The sequence below is a fragment of the Crinia signifera genome, chromosome 3 (genome assembly GCF_055691185.1).
Source record: "Crinia signifera chromosome 3, ASM5569118v1, whole genome shotgun sequence".
In the NCBI taxonomy this organism is placed as follows: Eukaryota; Metazoa; Chordata; class Amphibia; order Anura; family Myobatrachidae; genus Crinia; species Crinia signifera.
In genome coordinates this window covers 162,369,608-162,395,948 of record NC_139219.1, presented here as the reverse complement: position 1 = coordinate 162,395,948, position 26,341 = coordinate 162,369,608, and the positions used below count along the sequence as shown (strand labels likewise).

Below are 26,341 nucleotides of genomic sequence, written 5' to 3'. Positions count from 1 at the left end.
GCAGGTGAAACTGTCAACATGACTTTGGGTCGACAGGTTGCGAGGTCAACATGGTTTTTTTCACTGTTTTTTTAGCCAAATGTCGACACAGTCGACATGGACACAGTTGGAGGTGAACCGCAGCCCCTCGCAACGCTCGCTTTGCTCGCAATGCTTCGGGCACACTATTTTATTCTCCCACCACGCCCTAATGGATGGTAGGGCATGAAACACCGCCTGTCGGCACATGTCGGGTCAAAAAACAGTGAAAAAACCCATGTCGACCTCGTGACCTGTCGACCCAAAGTCATGTTGACAGTTTCACCTGCACATTGTATATGTCGGTATTTTGACCATGTTGGGATTTTAAATGTCGGGATTTTGTCCTTGTCGGTATTATGAACCATTTGGGATTTTGACCCCGTCGGGATTTTGACTGCATCCTTTTTTTAATGGGGTGCACCTTTCCATCTTTCTGACCGAACCTCCAGAATCATGTTATGTTGTGACTACTTATAATTTATGTTTGTTTCTGGTTAGTTAACTACAGAAGGTTCATTAAATTACTCTAGAAGTTGTAGTCAATGATTAAGTAAGTATTCAAATATATTGTACAGTAGATCTGATACCTTTTCCTGACATATACATTCTAAAGAATACTTCCCAAGGGATTGTTATGTGTTGTAATTTAGCCATAAGTTTGTGTAAGTGGTAAAAGGACACCACATTATCTTTTGGATTTCTGGATACGTAAACAACCTAAAGGAGAAAACAAAAGGTTATATTTATTTTACTGTATATTTCCATTTATTTAAAACAAATGTGTAAATATTTACCATTACGAAATTTGCATGCTCCGCTACTATAGGTGCCGTTACAATTATTGTATACAATATCGCTTCTCATCGCATTTCGGTTTTGCGATGAGATGAGATCTAGTACAAAAAGTGATGCACATACTTTTTGTACTAGATCTCATCTCATCGCCAAACCGATGAGATGCGATATTGTATACAATAATTGTAACGTGTATGGGCAACTTAGCTACAGGCTAAAAATTCTAGTGGCAATTAAATACACCCCCCCCCCCCCCACACACACACACACATAAAAATCAGGACTCAGATGTGGAAATTTATTGATTCTGCTTAGATTCTAGAACCAATGGGATTTTCCAATGTTTATACGCATTCATTGGTTGTATTCATCGATCTTTGCACTTCTGCGCATGGGGCAGATGGAACTGTGCGAGCACAAATTGCTCACACTTTAGTGATGTGCCTGCAAAATTTAGCAAAACTGCAATGGAATCTGATTTGGGCCCCCTGTTCAACATTGGACATTGACATGTAGGGTAATCCCTGCTAATTGGATTGCTCCAGCACAGCATATGAATATTCCTCTATATGCTACACAGAAATTCTGAAATCAATATTCCTAATTGGAATTTGTTACCTTATATATCTGATTGACGCGGACTTTACCGCATACTTTCGGATCGCGTGTTTACGGCGTCTGCGCATGCGTGGAGAACGCAACGCGCATGTGCCACGCCTTGACTCGGTACCAGTTCGGCCAGATCCCGTCCAGAACTGTTCACCGCTATCATTCGGGAAATAGGGGCGTATTATGGGCGTCATGCGGAATGACACATGGGCGTAGTTTCAAAGTGGGCAAAACGGGGCGGAAACATGGGCGGACACGGGGGAGTACACTTATGTTGGGGGGCGTACATTCGGAAACCACTCCGAATGCACGCGATCAAAAAGGGCAGAAATGTGCGGTGTCCACAAGTGTACTATTGCTTTGCGGACACCACTCGTTCATGCGCTAGGCGAACGTACGCCTAATGACTACAACCATTAACACCTGAACCCAATAGAATCTACTCCTTTACTCATTACTCACTAATAGGACGCTTGTCAGTGCTTTAATTGAAACCATTGCTCCTTCAAGCAGACCTGCAGGACCTCAAAGACCTGCTTATTTAATTTATAATTTTATATTTTTTTATTTCTGTTAATTGTCTGTTTAAATAAATTCTTTATGCAAGTTTACAGTTGTTGGTTTTATTTGCACTTTAAATAGTATATGTGTAGATTGGTTATAATCTTTTACACAGGGTGTAATACAAACCATTGCACTTACATTGCTGTAAGGGTTAATGTGTGCAATGCATGTGTTAGGCATGCTTGTAAGGATATATTGGAATCTAATTGATTCCAATTCCAAATAAGCAGTTTTTTATGAGGATAGGTAATTGAATAAGTGGGTCATGTGATGTATAGCAGAAGATACTTCATAGTGGGTTGTTTGGCGTAAATACTCCGCTTACGTGCGGTAGCACCGCTTGGCTCCCGTTCGGATGCAGTATTCCCGAGCATACTCTGTAATACTCTGTAATACCGTGCCGAATCGAAGTGTTTCTCCCGCACACGCATGCTTTGTATGTCGTCCGTAAACACGCCCTGTTCTTAAAGAGTGAGTCCGTCCGAATGCGGAGGACACGTGGGCGTTTCTACGGACGATGGCCGCACGCGGCAAAACACCGTGGCATGCGGACCGCACCGTAAGAATGCGGGAATATCCGCACCGATCAGAATAAGGGCCATAGAGAGGTTCAGTTGAGGAAAATATTAACCAGTCTCCACTGTCACCATATTGTAGTATAAATATTTAGCCTTGCATAGTGAGAAAGCAGAGAGAGATGAATACCAGCCAATCAGTGTCTGCCATGTTACAGGCTGTGTTTGAAGAATAACAGGAGCTGACTGGCTGGTAAAGTACATTATCTCTCTTTGCTTTATAACTATACAAAGCGTATTAATTCTCACCCAGAGTATGCTTACATTACACACATATACTCTACAGTACTATCAATTAAAAATGTAAGTTTCTGCAGACTATCAGAACTTTTATGATTTCTTTCAATGAGGGGTACAAGTAACAGAAATCTGTCTCCTGCTGTCATATTCAGAGCCGCAATTAGCAGTTCAGTGATCTGATCCAACAAGAGCATTGGCGCCCCGCCACCATACAGTATTTTAAATACAGACATCACACCCTTAAGGCATGCACCCCAAAATGGGATGAGGAATGAGCATGGCCACACAATTGTACCTTATAAATAAAATGATGACACCTAGTAGTGTAAACCTATTCACATGACACAGCACAGTAGTGTCCTTTATTCATTTTACTTTATACAGTAATACACAATTTGACTGCTATGGGTGATACTATGGGGTTTTCAGGTGCCTTGCTTCCTCCAAATCACATAGTCTTAGCCAACAGCAGGTGGCACCTATGGAGAGATACATTACCAGGCCCAGGTACCCATCTCCTTATTCCGTACCACTGTTACATCTTACACATGTTATGCCTCACAGTAATGTCCATTATTTTCATTACATCACACCAAATTGCTCCTTATTTACATTTCACCATGCTGCAGTGCCAGTTATACAAATTAAACTAAACAGTAGTACACCTTATGCACACAATACTACACAGTAGTAGTGCCCCTTATACACACAATGCCGCACAGTAATGTCCCTTACACATTATGCCACTCATTAGTAAAACCCTTATACATATTATGACACACATTCTCTGCACAGCACTCAGCCAGTCAATAAATCTGTGATCTGACTGATAGGCCCTTATTCAGATCTGTATTTGTTCTAAAAATGGGCAAAACCATGTGCACTGCAGGTGGGGCAGATGTAACATGTGCAGAGAGAGTTAGATTTGGGTGAGTTATTTTGTTTCTCTGCAAGGTAATTACTGGCTGCATTATTTTTACACTGCAATATAGATATCAGTTTCAACACACCCCACCCAAATTTAACTCTCTCTGCACATGTTACATCTGCCCCACCTGCAGTGCACATGGTTTTGCCCATTTTGAGAACAAATTTGTACTGCGATCAGATCTGAATAAGGGCCATAGTCTGCCTAACTATTAAAGCGATTGGGACACTGCAGAGTATGAAGCTGTTTAACTCGATGCTCAGCTCAACACTGTGTCTCTCGGCAGACAGGGGGCCAGGTGCACTAAGCTTCAAAAGTGATAAAATGGAAAGTGATAAATGACCAGCCTATCAGCTCCTCCCTGACATTTTTCAAACACAGTCTGTGACATGGCAGGCAGGAGCTGATTGGATGGCTGTTTATCACTCTCCATTTTATCACTTTTAAAGCTCAGTGCATCTGGCCCAGGGGGAGTCGGAGCTCAGCATTGAGACATACAGTAGACAGTCACTGGCTACTGCAATGTAAATATAGCAGCATGCCAGGCAGAACAGGACCCGGGTACATGTATACTAATATACATTGGAGAGAGTGCCCAGCAAGTTAAGATTGTGGCAGTAGCCTGTTCATCCCACAGAGCATCTATTCTGCTGCAGCTGGTTCTGCCCATTGTCCACAAGCTTTCATTCATCACAATTTCCCATGGTTTTACATACTAAGGGCCTTATTCTGGTTGATTCGTTCTTACACACATTCGAACGAGAAAGGCAATAACATACACACCTGCGAAGGCACGCCCATAACACATGCAAACCTGTTTGTTCGCATCGACACCCAAAGGGGAGTGGACTGAAAGTGCACGCACACTTAACTGTTCGTACGCAAATCTTTGTGTTTGCAAGCTCATCCATTGTGACACATGTCGACTTGTTGTAATTGTGTGCACTTTTGGCCAAAATGACAGGAACACGTGTGCTTAGCTAGCAGATTTTGTGATGGTACATAAGAGCCGTTCAGAATACTGCTGCAAGTGTGGTTTAAACCAATGAAAGATATAATATATAGTATACAGATGTAGCCCCTCTCATTCAGTCCCCGTCCCTGCCAGAACCTCCCCTCTGGCGAGTGGCGGCGGAGAGGGACTCCATTAAAACTGGGACGCGCGTGCGTCTCACTCGCACGCGCATCCCAGTCTATGGATGGCGGCGTAGTGAGAAAGGGGTTCTAGGACCCAGGAGTAACTCACCATCGGTACTGTCTGTCAGGATTTCTCTCTTGTAAGGACAGTTCAGCGGTGGGGCTGTAGGGTGTTTAAAGCATCTACTGCCACTGCCTTAGGGCTATTTCACACGCTCCGGCTCCTGCCGGGGGGGCGAAACCCTGCACGTCCGCACACAGTAGTTAACAATGGACTACTGGGGCCGCTGCTGGTGAGTGGGAGACAACTCTCCAGGAGACCCTGGACTACTGCTGGTGAGAGTGAGACCCGCTGCATTGCCAGTGCCAGATGTACACAGGTCACTATTGTATACTGGAAGGGGGTGGCGGGTGGGGAATATGAGGGGAAAAAGCAATCCCTTTTAAACACTTGCTCTCCATCCTCTCCCCTAACTAACCCCCTCCATATCTCTCTCTCTCCCCCCTGCCTCTCACACCCCCTCTGTCTCACCTCTCTACAATTTTTTTCTCCCCACCCTCATATTTCATCCCTCTCCCTCATTTCTTTCATCTTTTTCTCTCACTGTCTTTATTTATCTTTTGCTCACACACGACTTTTCGTATTTTTCTCTCGCCCCATCTCTTTGACCTTTTTTTCTCTTCCTCCGTCTCTTTTTCTCTCACACCGTCTCTTCTCTCTTATCCTGCTCCTTTTTCTCTCAGCACTTTTTAACTCTGAGTTGTGCGACCCGCTAACCTCCTGCTGGTGCCTGCCCGTGCACCCGCTAGCTTCCTCCTGCTGGCGGCTGGCGCCCGGCCGCTGAACCCAACAGCTAGCTACCTCCTCCTGCCGCCCAAGATGCCGACCACCAACCCCGCTAGCTTACTCCTGCCAGGCGGCACCGCCCGCCCTCACGCTAGCTTACTCCTGCCGCCCGCACACCCACCCACATGCTAGTAGTTTCCTCCTGCTGTCAGCTAGCTTCCTCCTGGTACAATGCAGCTGCTAGTCTTATGAGTCCTGCTGTCACCCGCCCACTGCTATCGCCTTCTGCTACCGCCCAGCGAATAGCCTCATGCTGTTGCCCGGTATTTATGTGTATGAATGTGGAGACTGAGGAGGGAGGGCATTCAGTTTGCCTAGGTGCTGACAAACCTGGCACCAGCCCTGGCAACGAGCAAGGTCAGTCCCCTTGGCAACGAGCAAGGTCAGTCCCCTTGGCAACAAGCATGAAGCCCCATGGCATCGAGCATGAAGCCCCTGGCATCGAGCATGAAGTTCTTAGCAATGAGCATGTAGGTAAGTGGCACTTATGTGTCAAATGTGTAATGGGCATTACGGTTTGTTATATAGTATGCAATGGGCATCATGTGGGGCCTTATGTGTATTTGGCATTACGGCATGTGGCTTTATGTGTAATGGGTATTACAAAGTTCGCTAATATGTGCAATGGGCATTACGGTGTGTGGTATAATGTTAGGCTGTGCCCCCATTTCTCTGCACAAGAGCCCCACCTACTACAAGTCGGGAGGGGGGGAAACATGCCCTTGCTCCGGGCACCGCGGCACCTAGCTACACCACTGCAAGTGGGCGGCACAAACACTAGACTGATATGGCACACTTAATAGCACCCCTGGACTGATATGGCACCTTAGCATCACCCCTGGACTGATATGGCACACTTAGCATCACCCCTGGACTAAAACAGCACACTTGGCAGCACCCCATAAATTATACGGCAGACTTGGCTCACCCCAGGAATTATTTGCCAGACTTGGCTCACCCCCGGACTGATATGGCACACTTAGCATCACCCCTGGACTGATATGGCATACTTAGCATCACCCCTGGACTAATACAGCACACTTAGCAGCACCCCATGAATTATACGGCAGACTTGACTCACCCCAGGAAATTATTTGGCAAACTTGGCTCACCCCAGGACTGATATGGCACACTTAGCATCACCCCTGGACTGGTACGGCACACTTAGCATCACCCCTGGCCTAATACAGCACACTTGGCAGCACCCCAGGAATTATACGGCAGACTTGGTTTACCCCAGGATTTATACGGCACAGATGGTGGCACCCCTGACCTGATACAGCACACATGATGGCACACATGGTATTATACGGCACAGGTGGCGGAACCCCTGGACTGACACAGCACACATGGAATTATACGGCACACATATTGACACTCCTGCAGTAAAAAGAGTTATTATTTTAATAAAAAAATGGCAGCACCCCTGGATTTATACAGCAGACTTAGCAGCACCCCATAAATTATACAGCACACTTGGCTCACCCTTGGACTGATATGGCACACTTAGCATCACCCCTGGACTGTGACGGCACACTTAGCAGCACCCCATGAATTATACAGCAGACTTTGCAGCAACCCATGAATTATATTACACACTTGGCTCACCCCAGGAATTGTGCGTCACACATGCGGGCATCCCTGACCTGATACAGCACACATGGAATTATACGGCACAGATGGTGGCACCCCTGACCTGATACAGCACACATGGAATTATACGGTACAGATGGCGGCACCCCTGGACTGATACGGCACACATGGCGGCAGGCATGGAATTATACGGCAGACAAATTCCTGCAGTAAAAATAAAAATTTGTATTCTTTTAATTATAAAAAAGAGCAGCACACCTGGAATTATACGGCAGATTTAGCAACACCCAGGGGCAGGCTGGGCCAGGTGGCAGGGTGCCATATGCCCCCCGGGCCGATTTATCAGTTAGTGCTGGGCCACCTCAAATACTAAAAAGGGCCCTGGTGGTCCAGTGTGGCTGTCCCGGACCAGGACTATGCAATGTGTCTGCCTGTCTGGGAAGTCTGTGCCTGGCAGCCACAGCTTCCACTTCCGCCCGCCCGCCCACTTATTTACTGTGACAGTGTCAGTAACACTGTCTTTGCCCCGCTGCTGCAGCACATGCTGTGAGGAGGAGGAGAGGCAGTGGTTGTGTGTCATGTGCCCTCCCCTCCGACCCTCCTGCTCCAGCTGCGCTGCTGTGTGAAGTGACGGCCGCGGGTGAGAGTACTGGCACTGGTGCAGTTAAGTTCCTGTCCCGCACCCCCCTACCGTGTGCCATGGCCCCAGCGACTTGACCAGGCACTGGCCTAGCTATAATGAGGCAGCCCCCGCAGTGGCTTGGAGTAGACAGCACTGCGGGGGAGCCAAGACCAGAAGCAGCACCGCTGCGGCTGCCCAAAAAGCTGATATTAGTCAGGGACGCGGAGAAAGCCCTCGCATCCCTGACTCCACCCCTTCCCTACACGCCGCCGGCACCGCTCGTGCCCCCCCTGTGAAACCTATCACAATCATGTATCAATATTCCTTTATTTGCAAATGTGCAGTTGGTGGTAGATAAATAATTTAGTACCTTTTAAATTAATAATTAATTTTTTCTGAGAAACAAGTACCATCAATAAGCATACAACATTGAATTTGCATATATGCACAAGTAAATCATACAATTGCAACTCAATTTTTATTACACAGGAACTGTAGTCTGCTGTCCTCCTCTATTCGCTTGCCCTCCTGGCACTATCAAATGAAACAAGTTGATAACCCTACCTTGTTGCTACAATTAACACAAGTTATTTCAAGTATTCAAGTATAAGGAAAGAAAAAGATATGTCCTTAGTTAGGTGCACCTTGGAGAATTCAATTTAAAATGTAACCTTTATTTAGTCTTAATTAAAAGGCTGCGACAATTTTTAAAAGAATAACATACAACATAGATGGATGGGGTTCACACAATTTAAAACTTGTGGTGGCAGGCAGAAAAATGCTGTTTCAATAAAGAGTTTAATGCATGTATGTCCGTGATAACCAGGTGTAGACTCCCTTATTGTGGGAAATCTCCACTGTTGGTTGTATAGTGTGTAGGTGACCTTAGAGCAGTGTAATTAGCGCAGGTCCACTGGACTTTCTGCGGTATTACCACATGTTCTATATAGGTACCAGTGTAGGAGTGGGTAATATACCTCTTCTAACTCCTTTTTTCACATAGAAATAGGGTCCTGTCGTTAGTGTTGACACCGTGCCCGTCAACTAGTCTTGTGTGTAGACCATACACTGGTAGCTGGACGCTTTATAGGTAGATTGCGTCCAGAGCAATGTGATCAGGTCTTAAAAAGTCCTCACACATAAACCTGGATACCCCTCTATTCACAATTCTATGGGGGAATTGATTGCCAGGGAGGTGTGTGGTGGAAATAACACTCTCAGGGTAGCACTGTTGCACAGTGGTACACGGGCACGGGTCTCAAACTGGACTCAGGACCGAAAACATACAGCGGACATACACATCAATCAAAATGCATTGTATGAAAAATAATAAACAGCTGTCTGCCTGCGCACCGCTAGCCGGCACGTGCTTCGCAGTTCAGCTTCCTCAAGGTTAAATTTTAAATTGAATTCTCCAAGGTGCACCTAACTAAGGACATATATTTTTCTTTCCTTATACTTTTTCCTATGCCCATGTCCCTAGGTAGCACACCCCTGTCTCTCAACCAAGTCGTAGACTGTACATTCTAGGGGTCCGATTAATTTCAATTCTTATCTTGTGCGATTGACCCAACCCCCTTTCTTCCTATTTCAAGTATTCAGCTAGATACAATGTAATACGTATTCAACAGATAAACTCTATTGCATTTCTCGTTAAATGGTTACTTTAAACATCCACTTTACTATTACAATTACTATATCATAGAGGCCTCTACTTTACCAGGAACTATTATTTATTATATAAGTTATTATTGCGCAATAATGGGTTAATTTTCAATAGTCTTGGAGTGTTCCTTTCGTAACTGCAGCTACCTTTCCATTAAACCCCCTTTTCAGAATAATGTATCCGGTCTTTACAGGATTTTAAGGTCCCCACTGAGACGCTAATTCCTAGCGCATTTGTAATCCACTAAAACTTGGCTACTTTACATGGAAATGTTTTCCTGAATTAGGGAGATGTTGGGTCTCCAAAGTCTACTTGACTATCTCTCTCTCTCATTTGCTCATAAATGTTGGTATCCCCAGTTCCCTGACTTGTCTGTTTATACCATTCTGGGATAATGTAGGATAACTGTGCACTTTAGTCTCTCTACACACAATGGTGAATGATAAATTCCTCCAAGAAGCTGTTGACTGACACTTGTTGAAACTGCAGCTGTGTATATTACAATCTGTTAGTATTCAACTCTCTAAATGCTGTTTATGGACTAAATATCCTCTTCTGACAACTGCAGCTGGGTACAAATAGTCTCTTAACAAATCCTCACGGCAGAGCTTTGGGCTGAGCGCCCTGTGTGCTAATTTAATATGTAGCCAAATGTGCTGTTATCCCTCTCATTGCATAAGCTGCCTGTGTGGGGACTGTCCCATAGGCTATCTGCACTATGGGGTTTATTCTAGTTCATTCTTTCTGACAAAATCCTTCTTAGATGGACAAAACCATGTGCACTGCAGGGGGCGGATGTAACATGTGCAGAGAGAATTAGATTTGGGTGAGTTATTTTGTTTCTGTGCAGGGAAAATACTGACTGCATGATTTTACACTTCAATATAGATCTCACTTTGAAGAAAAACCCCACCCAAATCTAATTCTCTCTGCACAAGTTACATCTGCCCCACCCGCAGTGCACATGGTTTTGTCCATCTAAGAAGGATTTTGTCAGAAAGAATGACCTAGAATAACCCCCTATATGTGGGCTGAATTAGGTATTCTGCGGGAGGCTGGTTGTAGAGGTGTAACATTGCATAGGGCTGGAGCACCACTCATATGGGCTTGTCTGGAGGCTGCACTTATGCTGCTTTGGGGCTGGTTCAACACTCACCACACCCCTCTCCTGGACTTGTATGCCACAGGGTTGCCGGATCTCCGCCTCCGGATACCGCCTCTCCTTATGACGATGCCACCCGCCTCCTCAAAGTCCCCGCCGGGATCTGCACAGCCGTCTGAGGTCACTCCGACTGTCACTGAGGCCGCGCCTTCACCTCAGATGCCGCTCCTCACATTAGCCCGACCTCCGGCTGCGGACACCGCCTCCTGACTCACGATGCCTTCCCCTGTCAACGTCTGGCCGCCAAGTTTGCCGGAGACTGCGCTGGACGGGTCTCTGTTTCAAGTAAACTCCGTCTCTTCACTCCAGCACCGCTGTCCGCCCTGCCTGCTGCGTAGCTCTGCTTATTTACATCTCTTCAGGGAACTCCCCCCACTCAAAAAACGCGCTGGGCACCCTTTCCCGCTCCCTGCGTGTGCCATATAACTTTATTTAGCCAGCATTTGTCAATGTCTGTGTCCATCTGTGCTCCCCTCTGTGCAGGGCATTAGAAATTGCCCTGCGATTAGTCCCTGTCTGAGTAGCTCAGTCCATTCTCCTCCGATGGGGGGAATGCAAGTTATTACTTGACTACCAGCTTTTCTGCTTTCCATGAAAGTCTGGGTTGCCTTCTGTGAAGGCATTTATCTACCAGTCCAATGTATACTTAACTTCCCCAATGGGGATGACATATATTACAAAAACACTCTCTAAAAGTATATTCCATGAATAATAAAGAGTACACATTATATGTCTGCCATATATCTATATGATGTTATCACACCCCCCCCGCAGCATCTGCAGACAGCCGGCACAACAACCAGCCTGACACCTTCAGCGCCGCTCTCCGGGGCCAAAGGCACCGCACCGCTCCTCCTCCCATGGCCCGCTGATGTGAGAAGCCCTCTGCATGCACCTCTCCTCCTCCCATGGCCCGCTGATGAGGAGCTCCCTCCGATGCTGCCCCAGAGACTCCGAGCCCGGAGTCAAAAGACCCTGGGGAGACAACAAATCAGCTGCCAGCCCCTGGAGCGTGCCAGAAAGGCACCACCAAAGCGAGACCTGGTGCTCAGCTCCAAACACGCCGCAGAGATATCTGACAGGCAAGGTGAGCACACCTTTGTGTATGTATGAGTACACAGTGGGGCAAGTTAATTACATGTCAAAATCCTTCCCTAGCAAATAAGGGGGTGGGAGGGGGTCTCTGCAACAAAGGTCTCCCCGCAAGGGGGGGTGGGGGGGTTGGGGGGTGGAACATCCAGAAAAGCCCATTGCCCCACAACAGCCATGCTGCACCAACACCCCACTGGAAAGGCAGCCTCCTGCAGAGCTCTGTCACTCCGTCACTGTCCCCGCATCCCCCACGTCTCTGTCTCCACATCCCGCCATCTCTGTCCCAGCATCCCCTCTGCCTCTGTCCCCGCATCCCCTCCGCCTCTCTCCCCACCATCCCATCACCGCATCCCCTCCACCTCTGTCCCTACGCCCCCTCCGCCTCCATCCACATCCCCGCCATTTATGTCCCCATCACCTCCATCCCCACATCCCCCATGCCCATGTCCCTGCATCCCCTCTGCCCCTGCCCCCGCGTCCCCTCCATCCCCATCCCCGCATCCCTGTCCCCGCCCCACATCTCCTCCACCCCTGCGTCCCCACATCCTCTCCGAGTCCCCGCCTCACCCGAACTCCGGCCCAATCCATGTGCCACAATGCGAACCCTGGCTCAAACCCATGTTGCACAACGCAAACCCCAACTCAATACGTGTGGCACACTGCAATGTGAATCCTGGCTCAATCCGTGTGGCCCAATGTGAACCCGGACCCACTCTGTGTGAACCCTGGGCCAAACATTATGGCACGATATGATCCCCGCCTATTTACCTTGGCACAATGTGAATCCCCACTCATTCGATGTGATATCAGATGTGATAAACTTTTTTGGCTTGGCGGAGCAAATTTTATAGTTACGCCACTGCCAGGCAGTGGCACTGCTGCCCCAGTCAAGACTTCAGAGCAGCCAATGACAGTCACACCGCCCACCCCCAGTGTGCCTTAGCCAGTATAAGAAACTGTTAATAAATAATAATAAATAAATCTTACATCAGCCAGGTCCACACGGGGTCTTACGCTGGCTTGCAAACTGCTGCTGGCTAGTGGTGTGGAAAAGGCTGTAAGCAGGGGAGAATTTAGAGGACAGTTCGCCCCCTAGGCACAACATGATTGAGCCTCCTCCGAATCAGGTCAGTGTCCCCTTCATGACATAACATCTAATGGGCATCGCGGTGTGTGGCATAATGTGTAATGGACATCATGAGTGTGGCATAACATGTAATGGGCATTATGGTGTACTGCCAGAGAAAAATGTGCAATAAGCCTGTGAAAATTTCACAGGCCTGCCATTATCTGCAATCCATTTACCATTGAATGTGTGCAGTCTGTGCATAGCCCAGGACTTACTGGTGCTATAGAAACAGTTGGATCTGGGCCGGAGATGACCTCACAGTCATCCCTGGCCGGGCCCGTCCGACACTGTCAGGCTTGCAGATGCCTGGACGAGCGGGCAGCGGTGAGTGACAAGCGGCACAGCTGCTCACTTGAATCATGTGGGCGACGGCGCTGCTCGTCATTCGCTGATGCCCGATTGGCCACGCTGGAGCCGTGGCACGCTTGGCCATCCACTCAATCTGCTGCAAATCCAGCCCTGGGCGGCGCACAACAGTATCTGCTAGAGCGGCCCCGGAGGCACATGGCACCCTGCCCCCCGGCCCAGCCCGCCCCTGCCAGTGACCATCATACAATAAATCATCACAGTGATGCTATATAGGACATAGAGAATCCTAATTACTTTCCTACAGTACACATTTGTATCAGCTAAATAGGATTTCTTCTACCTTCTTCTATCTTCAAGAGCAGTAGTTTTTTTTTTTTTTTAAATAGGTAAGCAAGTAAAATGTGGGAATGTGTGGGAAAGGCTTTCGTTAAAGTATTTTATTTAATGGGTCTGTGTTTTTTTTTTTATTCAGGTGGACTACAGACAGTGTGACTTGGAAACTATGGGGTAGATTTACGAAGTGGCGTTGATGTGTAAATGCGCTATCCCCGTGCGCTGAAGCAGGGGATAGCGCATCGCCTAATCTATGAAACCTGCGTTGCCGGTGTCCTAACGGCGGCGATGGGAGGGCGGGGACATAGCGCAAGTACTATTACAAGTACGGCGCTTAGCGGTCAAACCTGAATTACGATTCGCCGCTAGCCTCCTCCCGGCGGCTTAGCGCTGCTGTCTGCTACGCCAGTCAGATCTGGCGTTGTTCACTTCGTTTTTAACTTTTTTTTTTTCAATCCAAACAAGCTTTATTGGTCATAATGTTTTGGTCAGTCCGGCAGCAGCCGTGTCAGTTTCCTCGGCAGCACTACTCTTCACTGTCTCCTGTCATTGCAAAGTGTGTTGCTGGGGTTAAAGGGTTATGGTCATATTTATGTGTTTGTGTTTAATCTAATTTTCTTCTTGTATTATTATTTTTTTTTGGGGGGAATTTGTTTAATGTATATTACGGTGCACATACATATCTATATTATTGTTTATTTTAGAGTTTATTGTTTTTGTGTATGTAGGTGACGCGCGCGCACCACTGACTTCCCCCCGTCTGCCTTTGTAAACTGCGCATGCGCCGGATACCAACGCGAGACCAAGATATCCGGCGCATGCGCAGAAGACGCCGCCGGACGTCTGCGCGTCATTCGTTATGGGAGGGAGCGTATCCCCGGCAGGAGGGGATAACGCACTCCCATAACGTGCGGCCAGACAATAATAAATACGGGCGAAAGGCAGGTTCTCTTCACCCCGATAAAGTGGTGAAGCGAACCTGCGCCCTTAAGAAACGATACAGGACTATTAATAAATCTACCCCTATATTTGCACAAGGAGAAGTGATTTAACTTAGCTACTTCAGCAAAACTACAACAAATACCAAACAAATGCGTTCATACAATATACTATGGTGCAGATGTGCTAAGTACGTGAGAGTGATAAAGTGGAGAGAGATAAATCACCAACTTCAATCACAAAGCACTGGAGAATACAGGTACTGTATGGGTCATTCGGTTGACCGAATTAAGGTCGACATACATTGGGTCAACCACTGAAGGTCAACAGGCCTTAGTTCAACGCAAACAAAAGGTTGACAGGCATAAGTTTGACAGGGTCAAAAGGTTGACAGAAGAATAAGGTCGACATTGGGAAGGTGGACATGGGTTTGTCACGTTTTTTTGTCCCGAATGTCGAGATAGTCGACATGGGCACCGTATCGGTGCACCTCGTCCCCTCGCATGGCTCGCTGTGCTCATCATGCTTCAGGCACTATTATATTCTCCCTTCACGCCCTTTTGGATTGTACACATGCCGGCTCAAAAAAAGTGAAAAGTATATGTCGACATTTTGAATTTCGACCTTCCCAATGTCAACCTAATGCTCATGTTGACATTTTCTCCCTGTCGACATGTTGTCTGTGTTGACCTTCGGTGGTCTATCCAATCTATGACGACCTTAATAGTGTTGACCTAATGACTGTTTCCCAGAAAATACATTGATGAACACAAACTCTAGGAAAGCAATCTAGAAATTTGCATTTTTTTGCTTGGGTTCTTTATTTCTATACTAATACATCTCATTATTTTCTAATAATACATTTCCATGCCTGCTCTCTTCCCATCTCTTATTATTAGCAGCAATGCGAACAATGTTGGAGTGGGAGGCCTGATGGGAAAATAAAACAGAATTCCTCCCGAAGAATGAAATGAATAGAACATAAATAATTCTGCTTTGTTCCCACTACCCCTCCTAAAAGGTTTGGTACCCCCAGTCAGCGGATTATCCATATCCAGGTCTAATATTCTCTACAAACATCTAATGAACCTAACACATTTTAGCAGCATTTTTAAAACATGAATGTCTGTGCTATAAGTAAATATAAGTAATTAAGGGGGTTATTCTAGTTCACTCTTTCTGACAAAATTCTTCTTAGATGGACAAAACCATATGCACTGCAGGGGGCAGATGTAAAATGTGCAGAGAGAATTAGATTTGGGTGAGTCATTTTGTTTCTGTGCAGGGAAAATACTGACTGCATTATTTTTACACTGCAATATAGATCTCACTTTGAAGTAAAACCCCACCCAAATCTAATTCTCTCTGCACATTTTACATCTGCCCCACCTGCAGTGCACATGGTTTTGTCCATCTAAGAAGGATTTTGTCAGAAAGAGTGAACTAGAATAACCCCCTAAGTCTAAGTACGTACTTTTCCTCTTCGGGTTCTTAGACCCTTTGGCATCAGATAGTAAGGCAGGTGTGATGAGAAGAGGCGAGGAGAGGGGCGGCTGTCAAAATCAATGTTGTATATATTATATTCAATCCATGGAGCTTTGGCCATGTTGTCAACATCGTCGTCTGCATTGATTTGACTTTCTTTGAATATCAGACAGAGAATATTTTGTGTCCAAATTGTTCCTTTGAAAATAAAATGATGTATCATTAGCTACTGCAAACATTATTCCATATAACTGGTTTATGCACAATAATATAAATGAGTGCATTTGTAAATACCTTTGGTTTCAAGAGACAGGATGACTTTATTTCTTATAAATATTTATGCAAAGTAGTACAAAATGGATTTTTATGCTACTCTGTATTAAATTCCGTCCCAGGCTCATAACCTGCAAATTGGTTGCTGAGCAAATATTGCAATGACCAAGACAGGGTTAAGTCATTTATTGAACAGAGAAGAGCAGAGCTTAGATGTAATGCCAAAGTGCCATAAACAATATTGATAAAGATTTGGGTACTTACTGTATCAATAACTAAACACAGCTAACCCCTAATCTTAGTTGGCAATGAACTAATTGTCCTGGAAAATTGTCCTTCTAGTGAGGGGCAAATGCGTAAAGGGGGCCCATCTTTACTGTATAAGTTATATTTTCTATATACATTTGCCGCTTATATTTGGTATGTAGGGGCCCTTACAAACTTTTTGCTATGGGGCCTGCGAATATCTAGTTACGCCCCTGGTGAGGGACTGCTGACAGTCTCGATATAGCAATGAATAAATTAAAATAAAATATATATTAGATAGGAAGCGCTGTTTGACCAGGTATAAAAGTATTAAACAATAATACAATTTTTAATTGCACATGCATTTTAAACTACAATCCAATCTATATATGGTTTAAATATAAAATACTCTGGTCAGAGGCAAAAATAGATGGTGTTTTCCTTAATTCGTACAAGAAGCAGCCTACGTATTACAATAGAAGGGGAACCAAAACATACTGTAGTAGTTACCAATAAATACATACTGTATACAAAAAGCAGCTCAGTTGTATGCAATAGCACTAAACAAAACAGTACTTCCTTTAAGATCCATGGGGGGCCATTTTCTGGTGATTCACGCATATGCGATAGAAATGTCCCCCAAAACATGATATAGTTGCCATGCTCCAGGAGACCTGCGCATTTGCAGTAGACTCTGGCACATTGCCCAATTAGATCCTTCATCTTCATGTATGACACTAAATTGTTCAGGGTAATTAAATCAGGTCAGGATGTATCCGTACTTTAGAGGGACTTAAACAAATTTGTGGGCAGATAAATGGAAAATGCATTTCAATGTTGCTTAATGTAGGGTCATGCGCCTTGGGAGACATAACCAATATTCTAGCTACAATCTAAATAGTGTAGTTAGGTGAATCGGAAATGGAATAAGACCTAGTGGTATAAATTTATATTAAATTTGGGTGCAGGGTGCAATGTTGCAATATTGCCCTTGCTCCAGGCACCGTGCTACCTAGCTACATTGCTGAATCAGAGGGCAGATAATAGTGCTTTCTGCAATTCTAAGAAACAAGATTTAAAAGTAGGAGAAATATAATTTAGTACAAAATTACTTGTTATGATTTGTTTTGTTATTTACATTTTGTAGTAGGCCAGCAAATTTAAAAATATCTAAGAGTATTTATTTTGTAAAGAAAAATGCATACAAAGTAAGTAAACGATCAAATATTTTTTTATATTTTTTTCAAAGGTTTGTTAACATGACAGATTCCCATTTTCTCTCTATAGTATGTATCCATATTAACTCTTAAATCCTGAAACATTTCATTTAAAAATTACTATCTTACCAGATTTTGGGTAAGTGACCAAAAAAATATCACTTTCTCTAATTTCCATATGTTCTACTGAGTCCACGACTTCAGGTGTACAGACCTCTGTCTGGAAGTACATGCCTTTATGTTTGAACATGACTGAGTTAAGCATCTCATCCAGTATTTCTTGGTCCATCCCTCTGTCTCACCCACACCTGAAAGAGTTATATAAATGTATATTTTTTGAAAAATACCTTAAATCCAGCTTTTATAATGGTATATACAGTAGACTAGGGATGTGCATGGCCACAATTAGTGTTTTGTGAAACATGTTTTGGATCTGGATCTCTGGCAGTGTTTTGCATCTGGATCTATTCCAAAACATCACCCTTCAGTGTTTCATGTTTCGTGTTTTGGATATGGATTTTGTTTTAACAAAAAACATAAAAATTGCTGGAATCACAGAATTTGTTAACCTCAATAACATAAATTTCCACATCACTGTGGCTGAAATGATTGGTTTGTTTGGGCCCCAACAAAAAAAGAAGCAATTCATCCCTCCCTGTACACACCAGCTCTACAGAGGCAAAATGTCCTCCTCACCCCCTTCAGTGTGTACCTCCTCATCCTCACAGATTATCAATTTGTCCCCACTGGACTCCACAATCACAGGTCCCCCATTTTGATGAACATCAGCTTCTCCACATTTTGCAGAAGCAACCTCCTATGCCGCTGGCTGACCAGGTACTCGGATGCACTAAAAACTCTTTTGGAGTGCACACTGGATGGGGGAAAACTCAGGTAAAATAGAGCCAGTTTTGGCAAGGGCTTCCAAACTGCCTTTTTTCCTGCCAGTACAAGTATAGACTGTCTGACATGCCTACTTGGATGCTGTCACCAAACTAATCCTTCAATGGTGACATCATTGTATGCAGTGACAGTAGACAGTAGACATGTCAGCAATCGTTGACAGACCAGATGTCCAAACTCTCTCCTGCTTGTCCTGCAGCCTCAGGTGTGGGAGGAAATGAAGTAGGCGCTGTTGCCATGTCACGATCCGCTTCAGATGACAATCTCCTGACCACCGCTGTGTATATGTTGTGTCTTTGCACTGCTGTAGACACAAAATACGCTTTAAACTGAGAATTGAGCATGGTGGCCAGAATGTATTCCTCAGAATTTAATAGACCCTCGTATCCTGGTAAAGCATATGAAGGGCTTCATCCACAAGATACATGCTTTGTGGAATCACTGATGGTGGAAATCGGATGCACATCTAACATCAACATGTTAGGTTAAGGCCGCAGTTATCTGCTTTGCCATAGGATAGCCAGTGTCGTACTCTGTCCTCATCGCAAATGACTGTTGGACAGTCAATTGCAAATGGTGGAAGGAGATAATCTTCCTGTACAGTGATGGTAAGCATAGGCGTGCGCAGCACATTTTATTAGGGTGTGCATTGTCAAAGCGGTGTGCCTAGCACCACATATTGGGCATGTCTAACACCGCCATTGGGTCTGTCTAACACGCCAATCAGGCGTGCACTCACTACAATATAAAAGGTCTCTCAGCCACACCATAATATCCTGCCTATTTCAGTTTTAATCTTTTATTTACTCTGTGTAACAGTATGTGCAAATAAAGTAAAATCATATAGCAAGGTTTGAGCGCTAGGGTTAAGTGTGCCGTGCTGTGTACAGATGGCTGCCCTCTGGTAGAGGGATGCCGCCCTCAAATAGAGAAGTAGACAGGAAAAAAGAACCAGTGGGCACCTTCTGTACACTAAAACAATTTAATACACAAATAACACAAAAACATAAACCAATAATTATGCATGCATGCATGCAAGAACCACAATTAAATTAAGATATTAAAAAGCCATTTCAATGCATTTGCATAATGGTAAGGTTGTAACTAATAGTTATAAGAAAGAGAGGGGGTGGACCCGCTACAGCTGTGGTTTAAATATCAATTAAATAATTCAATGATTTTTACCAGCATAAAGAACCACTTCTGACTAGTGCTAGTGGTTGTTGTGGTGCTGGTGGTGCGCCCAGCGTTAAGTAACTAGACTGAAATTGTTTTTTTTTTTTGTCTTTGCTGAGATGCAAACCAAAAGACAGTAAACGCTTTGTGGGCACACTCTTTTTGTTTAAACAATAATTTAGATTGTGTGTTCTGAAATTAATTTAAAACTTAGCTTTTATTATGAACTTTGTTAAAAGGAATCTGGCGCAATGAAAATTATTTTAACTTATTTTTGTTTAGGTTTTGTTGTGTGATTGTGTGTCATATAATTAAGTATTATATTTCAAATAAAACAATTTCAATCACACTTTTATATATCATTTGTTGCATGTAATCATCTCAGGTATATGGACCAGAGTGACCGTAGGCTGCAAAAATGAGATTAATCCCCAGTAGAGGTAGAGATTATTTAAGGGGATTTGCTACCCCACGTCATATAAATCTAAATATAATTTTTAGCCTAGATTGGCTAGTTTTTTAGGAACACAGGCAGTAGGCAGCTCTAAAGCCACTTGTCTTGTGACACTGTGACCCCACAGAAAATGATACCACACCTGGACTTCTCAAGGGGTCACCCACCTGGGTACTGCCCAGGCCCTTCACTGCTTGGCTTCCAAGTTCGGAAGGGTGTTGGGCAGACCAGTGAGGTATGATGGTATACTAGATGGGGGCTCAAGTCACAGACAGTAGCTCCAGTCAACTGCTTATATCACCAGGATTGATTTTAATTTTAAGGATGTAGTTTGAGCTGTGCCCACGGTTAAGATGGCACAGTAATTATAAGCAGGTAGTTTTGATTAAATATAGGCGCACTGTGCTAGCTGAATATGTTCAGCCTTTGGTGTTGATCCAGGAAACACGCTGTAAATATGAGATGCGGCAATTATAAACACAATCTGCTAGGTAAAAATTCACCGTTCGTGATGGATATGACCTCTGTCACGGTTGCTGGTAGATACTGGCAGTTCGATATGTTGTGGATTACACAGTCGTAAAATGCCCACTGTACTGTATAGCTAGATTATAATTTATATGGGTCACAGACTTGGGTGAAATCTCATATACACACCAGAAATATCTGCAGATAAATTGGGTCAGCGGTGCCTTGGATTTATGTAACAGGAAAGCAGACAACACTGTAACACTTTCATCAAACAGTGAATGTACTGTAAATAGTGGCAAATCCTTCTGTATTGGTTTAAATGTTGCTACAGAGAGATGAATAATTAGACACAACGTGGTTATATCTTGTGGAGCAGAGCTCAAACGCTATTGCGGTCTGAGGTTGCTCCCGTACCTGGACCTGCTAGGACTCCGGCAGGTGAATTGGGTCTCCTGCGAGTGGTGGATAGCTGGGTTGGGGCTCGGTGGTGTCCGTATGCGCGGGTGCAGGCTGTAAGATCCCGGAGTTGTTCGCCGTGTGTGGAGATTTGACTGGGGAGCCGGCCTGGAGTGATCCTGCTGCCGGTTCTCTGAGTGACATGGGGGGCGGCTGGACACGTGTTTCGCCTATGATGGCTTCTTCATGCAGTAAAAACACTGTGGGCTGGCTACCACAAGGCTTTATCAGTATAACCAATCGACAAACTGCTCACACGGTCCGTGCTGCACGAGTGGCCAGGTCTCAGTTGAGTGCTGATGCTGGAGTGCGCCGAAGGAACACAGGACACCGGTGTACGAAACAGACGTCCGGGGAGACACAGAGAGCAGAAGCGTAGCAAGCCACGCTCTGACGCGTTTCGTCACTGGGGACTTCGTCAGCACGCCCTCTGACGAAGTCCCCAGTGACGATACGCTCCTGCTCTCTGTGTCTCCCCGGACGTCTGTTTCGTACACCGGTGTCCTGTGTTCCTGGGCGCACTCCAGCGTCAGCACTCAACTGAGACCCGGCCACTCGTGCAGCACGGACCGTGTGAGCAGTTTGTCGATTGTTATACTGATAAAGCCTTGTGGTAGCCAGCCCACAGTGTTTTTACTGCAGGTACGGGCATTCTATTGTTGTACCTGGGATTTTACCGTGTTGGTGTCCAAATAAATCTCTTTTAATACACCAGGAAGCACTCTCTTCCCATTCCTTTTGTTTTAACCAGATTGTTTCTCCGTTGAATCCAGGAGCCTGTTGGTTGATTGAGCTGCAGCCCCTAAAATGACTTTGGTGTTCCTGTTCCCCTGAGTTTAATCTCAGGTGGTATTGCTGGACATATTGATTACTACACACCATCAGCGCTACATTGTTCAAGTACTTTTATATATATATATACATATAAAAATGTGTGTGTGGTGGTACGGCACACTGCTGATTGCTGACAACTGCTCCGGTGCCCTCCGCAAGTGATACAATAGAGATAGTGCAGGGCAGTGGCACTTTGGAGACTGGTTTCAAAGTGTAAAAGATTTTATTTACAAAATAGCCATCATCTCATTAGTCTGATGTTTCGGGGACATACACACCCCATTTTTACTCATCTTGAAAATGGGGCGTGTATGCCCCCGAAACTTCGGACTAATGAGATGATGGCTATTTCGTAAATAGAATATTTTACATTTTGAAACCAGTCTCCAGGATGCCACTGCCCTGCACTACCTCTCTCTCTGTCATATATATAAACTTTTTTGGGTATACAATATTTAACAGGCTTAAGTATTCAATGATTGATTATCTTTAAGGAACTAATTTTTAGGTAAACTCAAAACAGTGGTTAATAATAACATAATATCCAACTCTATTGTAGACAGTAACAATCTATGGACTTACAGAACAGACTAGAAATACCTTAATATTATGCAGACAATGTAAGATCCAAGATAAAGCTGGATGGTGAAGCTGTAACGCAGTGTAGCAAGTAGTGGCAATAGCAATAGCTCAAGGTATAAGTAACAGAGGTTAGTAAACAAGCTGTTGGCAGCAACAAAGTCAGGCTCAAAGTACTAGGCACAACTATGACACATAGTTGAAAAGCAAAGTAAAAAAAACCATGAGGAATTGGACAATAACATGTATTAAACCACTCACAAAAAGGGAACAACTTTTAAACAAGTCCAGATACAAGTAGGGGAAACAGTGTCTGGCATCCTGGGGCCCCCACACATTAGGGGCCTTCACACTCTCCCCCTGAATTGCACAAGTCACTCGCAATGAAACTGGAGCACGCATGATTCAGCTGTGTCTACAATATCCCCACTACACAGCTGCTGCTAGCGCTGCCCAACGAGGTGCTGCTAAAGTCACTGTATAAAATTCAGGACACTATATTAGGGGAAGAGTGCTGGCTGATTACATGCGATGTAGAAAGCCTCTACACTAGTATTATCCATCAACAAGGGATCACAGCTGTAAAATATTTTCTCAGCATGGAACGTGACAACCCCCTTAATAACCTCATTGTGAGACTTTTACAATTTGTCCTGACTAAAAACTTTTTCGTGTGCAATGAGAAATTCTACCTCCAGGTACAGGGGACAGCGATGGGGAGCGCTTGTGCCCCCACGTATGCAAACCTGTACCTGGGGTTGTGGGAAAGAGAGTGGGTGTTCTGCGAGGCCAATGAGATCTATACAACACACATACTCCTCTGGCTACGATACATCGATGATTTATTGATTATCTGGGAAGAAGATGAGACCCTCTTTGTCCGGTTCATGAATGTTCTAATTACAAACAACCTCAATTTAAAACTTACCTTTGATATGAGCAAGGAAAGTGTGACCTACCTAGATTTGAAGTTGACCATTGAAAAGAATGGTACCATATCTAGTGACATGTTCAGAAAGAAAACTGCGACAAACTCCATATTACATCATGACAGCTCTCACTTTCCAGCTGTCATAAAAGGATTACCGAAAGGCGAATTCCTAAGGACGAAACGGAATTGTTTCAATACCGAGACCTTTAACCTCAGAGCAAAAGAACTAGGACTGAGACTCCAGAATAGGGGATACAGCAAGCGCCAAATTAAAAGTGCAACCACAGAGGTTAGAAAATACACTAGGGATGAACTCCTGGTCCCCAAAAAGAAAAGCTCAAATATGGAAGAAACAAAAGAGATAGTCCGGTTTATTGGAACTTATTGTAAGGAATGGAGGGAAATCCAAAACATTCTGAATAAACACATTGAGATCCTAAGAACAGATAAAGATCTGAACAGTGTCCTACAGAACCAGCTACAAATCAGCTGGAGGCGTAGTAGTAATCTAAGGGATACACTTGTCCACAGCCACCTTGATAAAATTAACATCGGCAATCATCGTAAAAAAACTGGCTCATACAAATGTGGACATTGTAGAGCATGCACTGTAATGAGTACTACCAACCAATTCCATGATAAATTTGGCAAAAAATGGAATATTAAAGAATACATCACTTGTGAGGCATCTGGAGTGGTGTATAATTTAACATGCCCATGCAACCGCTCATACATTGGCAAAACGAAGAGACCCCTTAAACAAAGATTGCTAGAACACTTATCTACAGTAGCATCAGAAATGCAGCCAGGGATGTACAAAATATGAAAACTTTGACACCAATTGCGAAACATTTTCATAGATATCATCAAGGTAAAATCAATGGCTTAAGGGCATATGGGATGCTCAAAGTTGAAATGGGCATCAGGAGAGGCAATTTGGACAAAAAATTGCTGCAACAGGAAACAAAACTCATCTTTCTCATGGACACACTGGTACCAAAAGGCTTGAACGAAGAGAACAGCTACGCAGCCTTTTTATAAAACCAACAATAGTTACCTCACAAAACCATATACCCATTCTCTTTGAAAAAAACCAATAAATAATTTCCCACTGCTTCCTATGAAAAATGTAGGCAGCAAAATAATTGTATTACAATTAGCAGCCTTGCATAATATAAATAGTACTGAAGCCTTCCTTTACCTTTTAAAATTCCCTCTCCTATAGGAATGATAGGAGTGAGGAATTCACACGTATGAACTACGTCATAAACACATGATATTGGGGAATACATGTATCACTCCTCAATATCAATAAAACTTGTCATTGATACCTGTATATAAAATCCTCTCTTCTCTCTGTCCCCCTATACATGCTCTGGGATTTACCCGATTTTTATTAACGTGGGGAGTGCCAAGCATAATGACTATACCTATACCGATGAAGTATGGGGAATCCGCCCATCAATAGTGAACACAATCCCCTAACACCTACATTTTTACCTAAAAAGTTAGGAATCACTTCCTTCCCCTCTTTTTCTTCCACCGAGTGTGGATACCCCCAGTCGATGGATGCAAGAATATACAATAATTTGTCTCACTAAATACTGATCCTGATTCTGCACCCTCCCTATTTTTAGAGTTTAATTCACATGCTAATGTTAATTCTCACTTAAGTAATTTATGCACGTTTTTCTTTTCTTAGCACAGGGCAAGCAGCTCATCATCACCCTATTTCACTCACAATTCATGTATTTACATGTATGTATAGATGCATATATGCCAGCAGGTATGTAGACCTAACTAAATGGAGATATATGCTCCTCTGATATATCACCAATTCTTCACGGCATAACTGCCCTAAAGGGAGAACAAGATTCCTCCGCTCCCTCACCCCTTTTCCCTTCCCTACTAAATAATAATATTAACACTATTATTCCCTAATTATTTCCAATCTAGGCATCACCAACATCTCTTATCACACCTACCATGATTATAGGTAGGACACATAGGACACCCTTCATGCCATTAATACACAGACGGAAGTACAGGGTATCGATCCTACCTCACTTCATAGGAATTGAATCACATCTTAGGGGTCATTATTGGTGAACCTTATCCCCCATTATCAACAGGATATGTATAACAACACCCATTTGTAACATCAGGAGGGACGAATTGAAACTTTCCTCTCTGTGTCGACACCATTATTCAAGGTGTCGAAATAGACAGAGAATTCCCACCTATACATAATATCCTCAGAGGCACATTCACAACAAAACCATAACAATTTTCATCCACAATATCGGGATGAACATACAGAAATCACTTCCCTGTGTCGACATTACAAAAATGAAAATTTTTAATTTTATTTATTATTTTTATTTTTTTATAAAAACTGTGGACAGAAACTCCACATTACTCAATTGATAATTGGAACTCTGATCCCATTTGGGCATTTCCAACGCCCACATTTTTGGATAATAACACTGAGTTTACATTATACTATGGAGAAAATACAATCATCCTATGTGAATTCCCACAGGAGAATGATGGGAGCAAAAGACCAATCACCGGGCAGCAGCAGGGCGGGACTTACCGCATATTGAACCTGATTGGCTGATGCCCATAACATGAGAACCTTTTTAAATCTTCCGGAAACTGCAGGGCGGCTTGCCCTGAAGAAGCGGATAAGCGAAAACGCACGATCGGCACCTCCAGCCGTGCGAGCGTCTGCTTACCGCGTGTTGCAGCAATA

The 26,341-nt window shown here is 44.2% G+C and overlaps 1 protein-coding gene and 1 pseudogene across 2 annotated transcripts in view; both read right to left on the bottom strand.

Moving 5' to 3' along the window:
* LOC146063926 (amine sulfotransferase-like) overlaps positions 1 to 22,826 on the bottom strand; it is a 46,086-nt gene extending 23,260 nt beyond the window's left edge. Inside the window, exons 1-4 of one of the 2 annotated variants that reach the window (XM_083176846.1) lie at positions 22,677 to 22,826; positions 17,912 to 18,090; positions 16,036 to 16,244; positions 609 to 738 (exon numbers count right to left, since the gene is read on the bottom strand). In XM_083176846.1, the coding sequence (XP_083032972.1) occupies positions 609 to 738; positions 16,036 to 16,244; positions 17,912 to 18,071 (499 nt within the window). In that variant the 5' untranslated portion in view covers positions 18,072 to 18,090; positions 22,677 to 22,826. Of the gene's footprint in view, positions 1 to 608; positions 739 to 16,035; positions 16,245 to 17,911; positions 18,091 to 22,658 lie in introns of both variants that reach the window. The other variant, XM_083176847.1, reaches the window with a different exon arrangement.
* Positions 20,446 to 20,564, bottom strand: LOC146065657 (5S ribosomal RNA; annotated as a pseudogene).
* Positions 22,827 to 26,341: the final 3,515 nt, after the last annotated feature.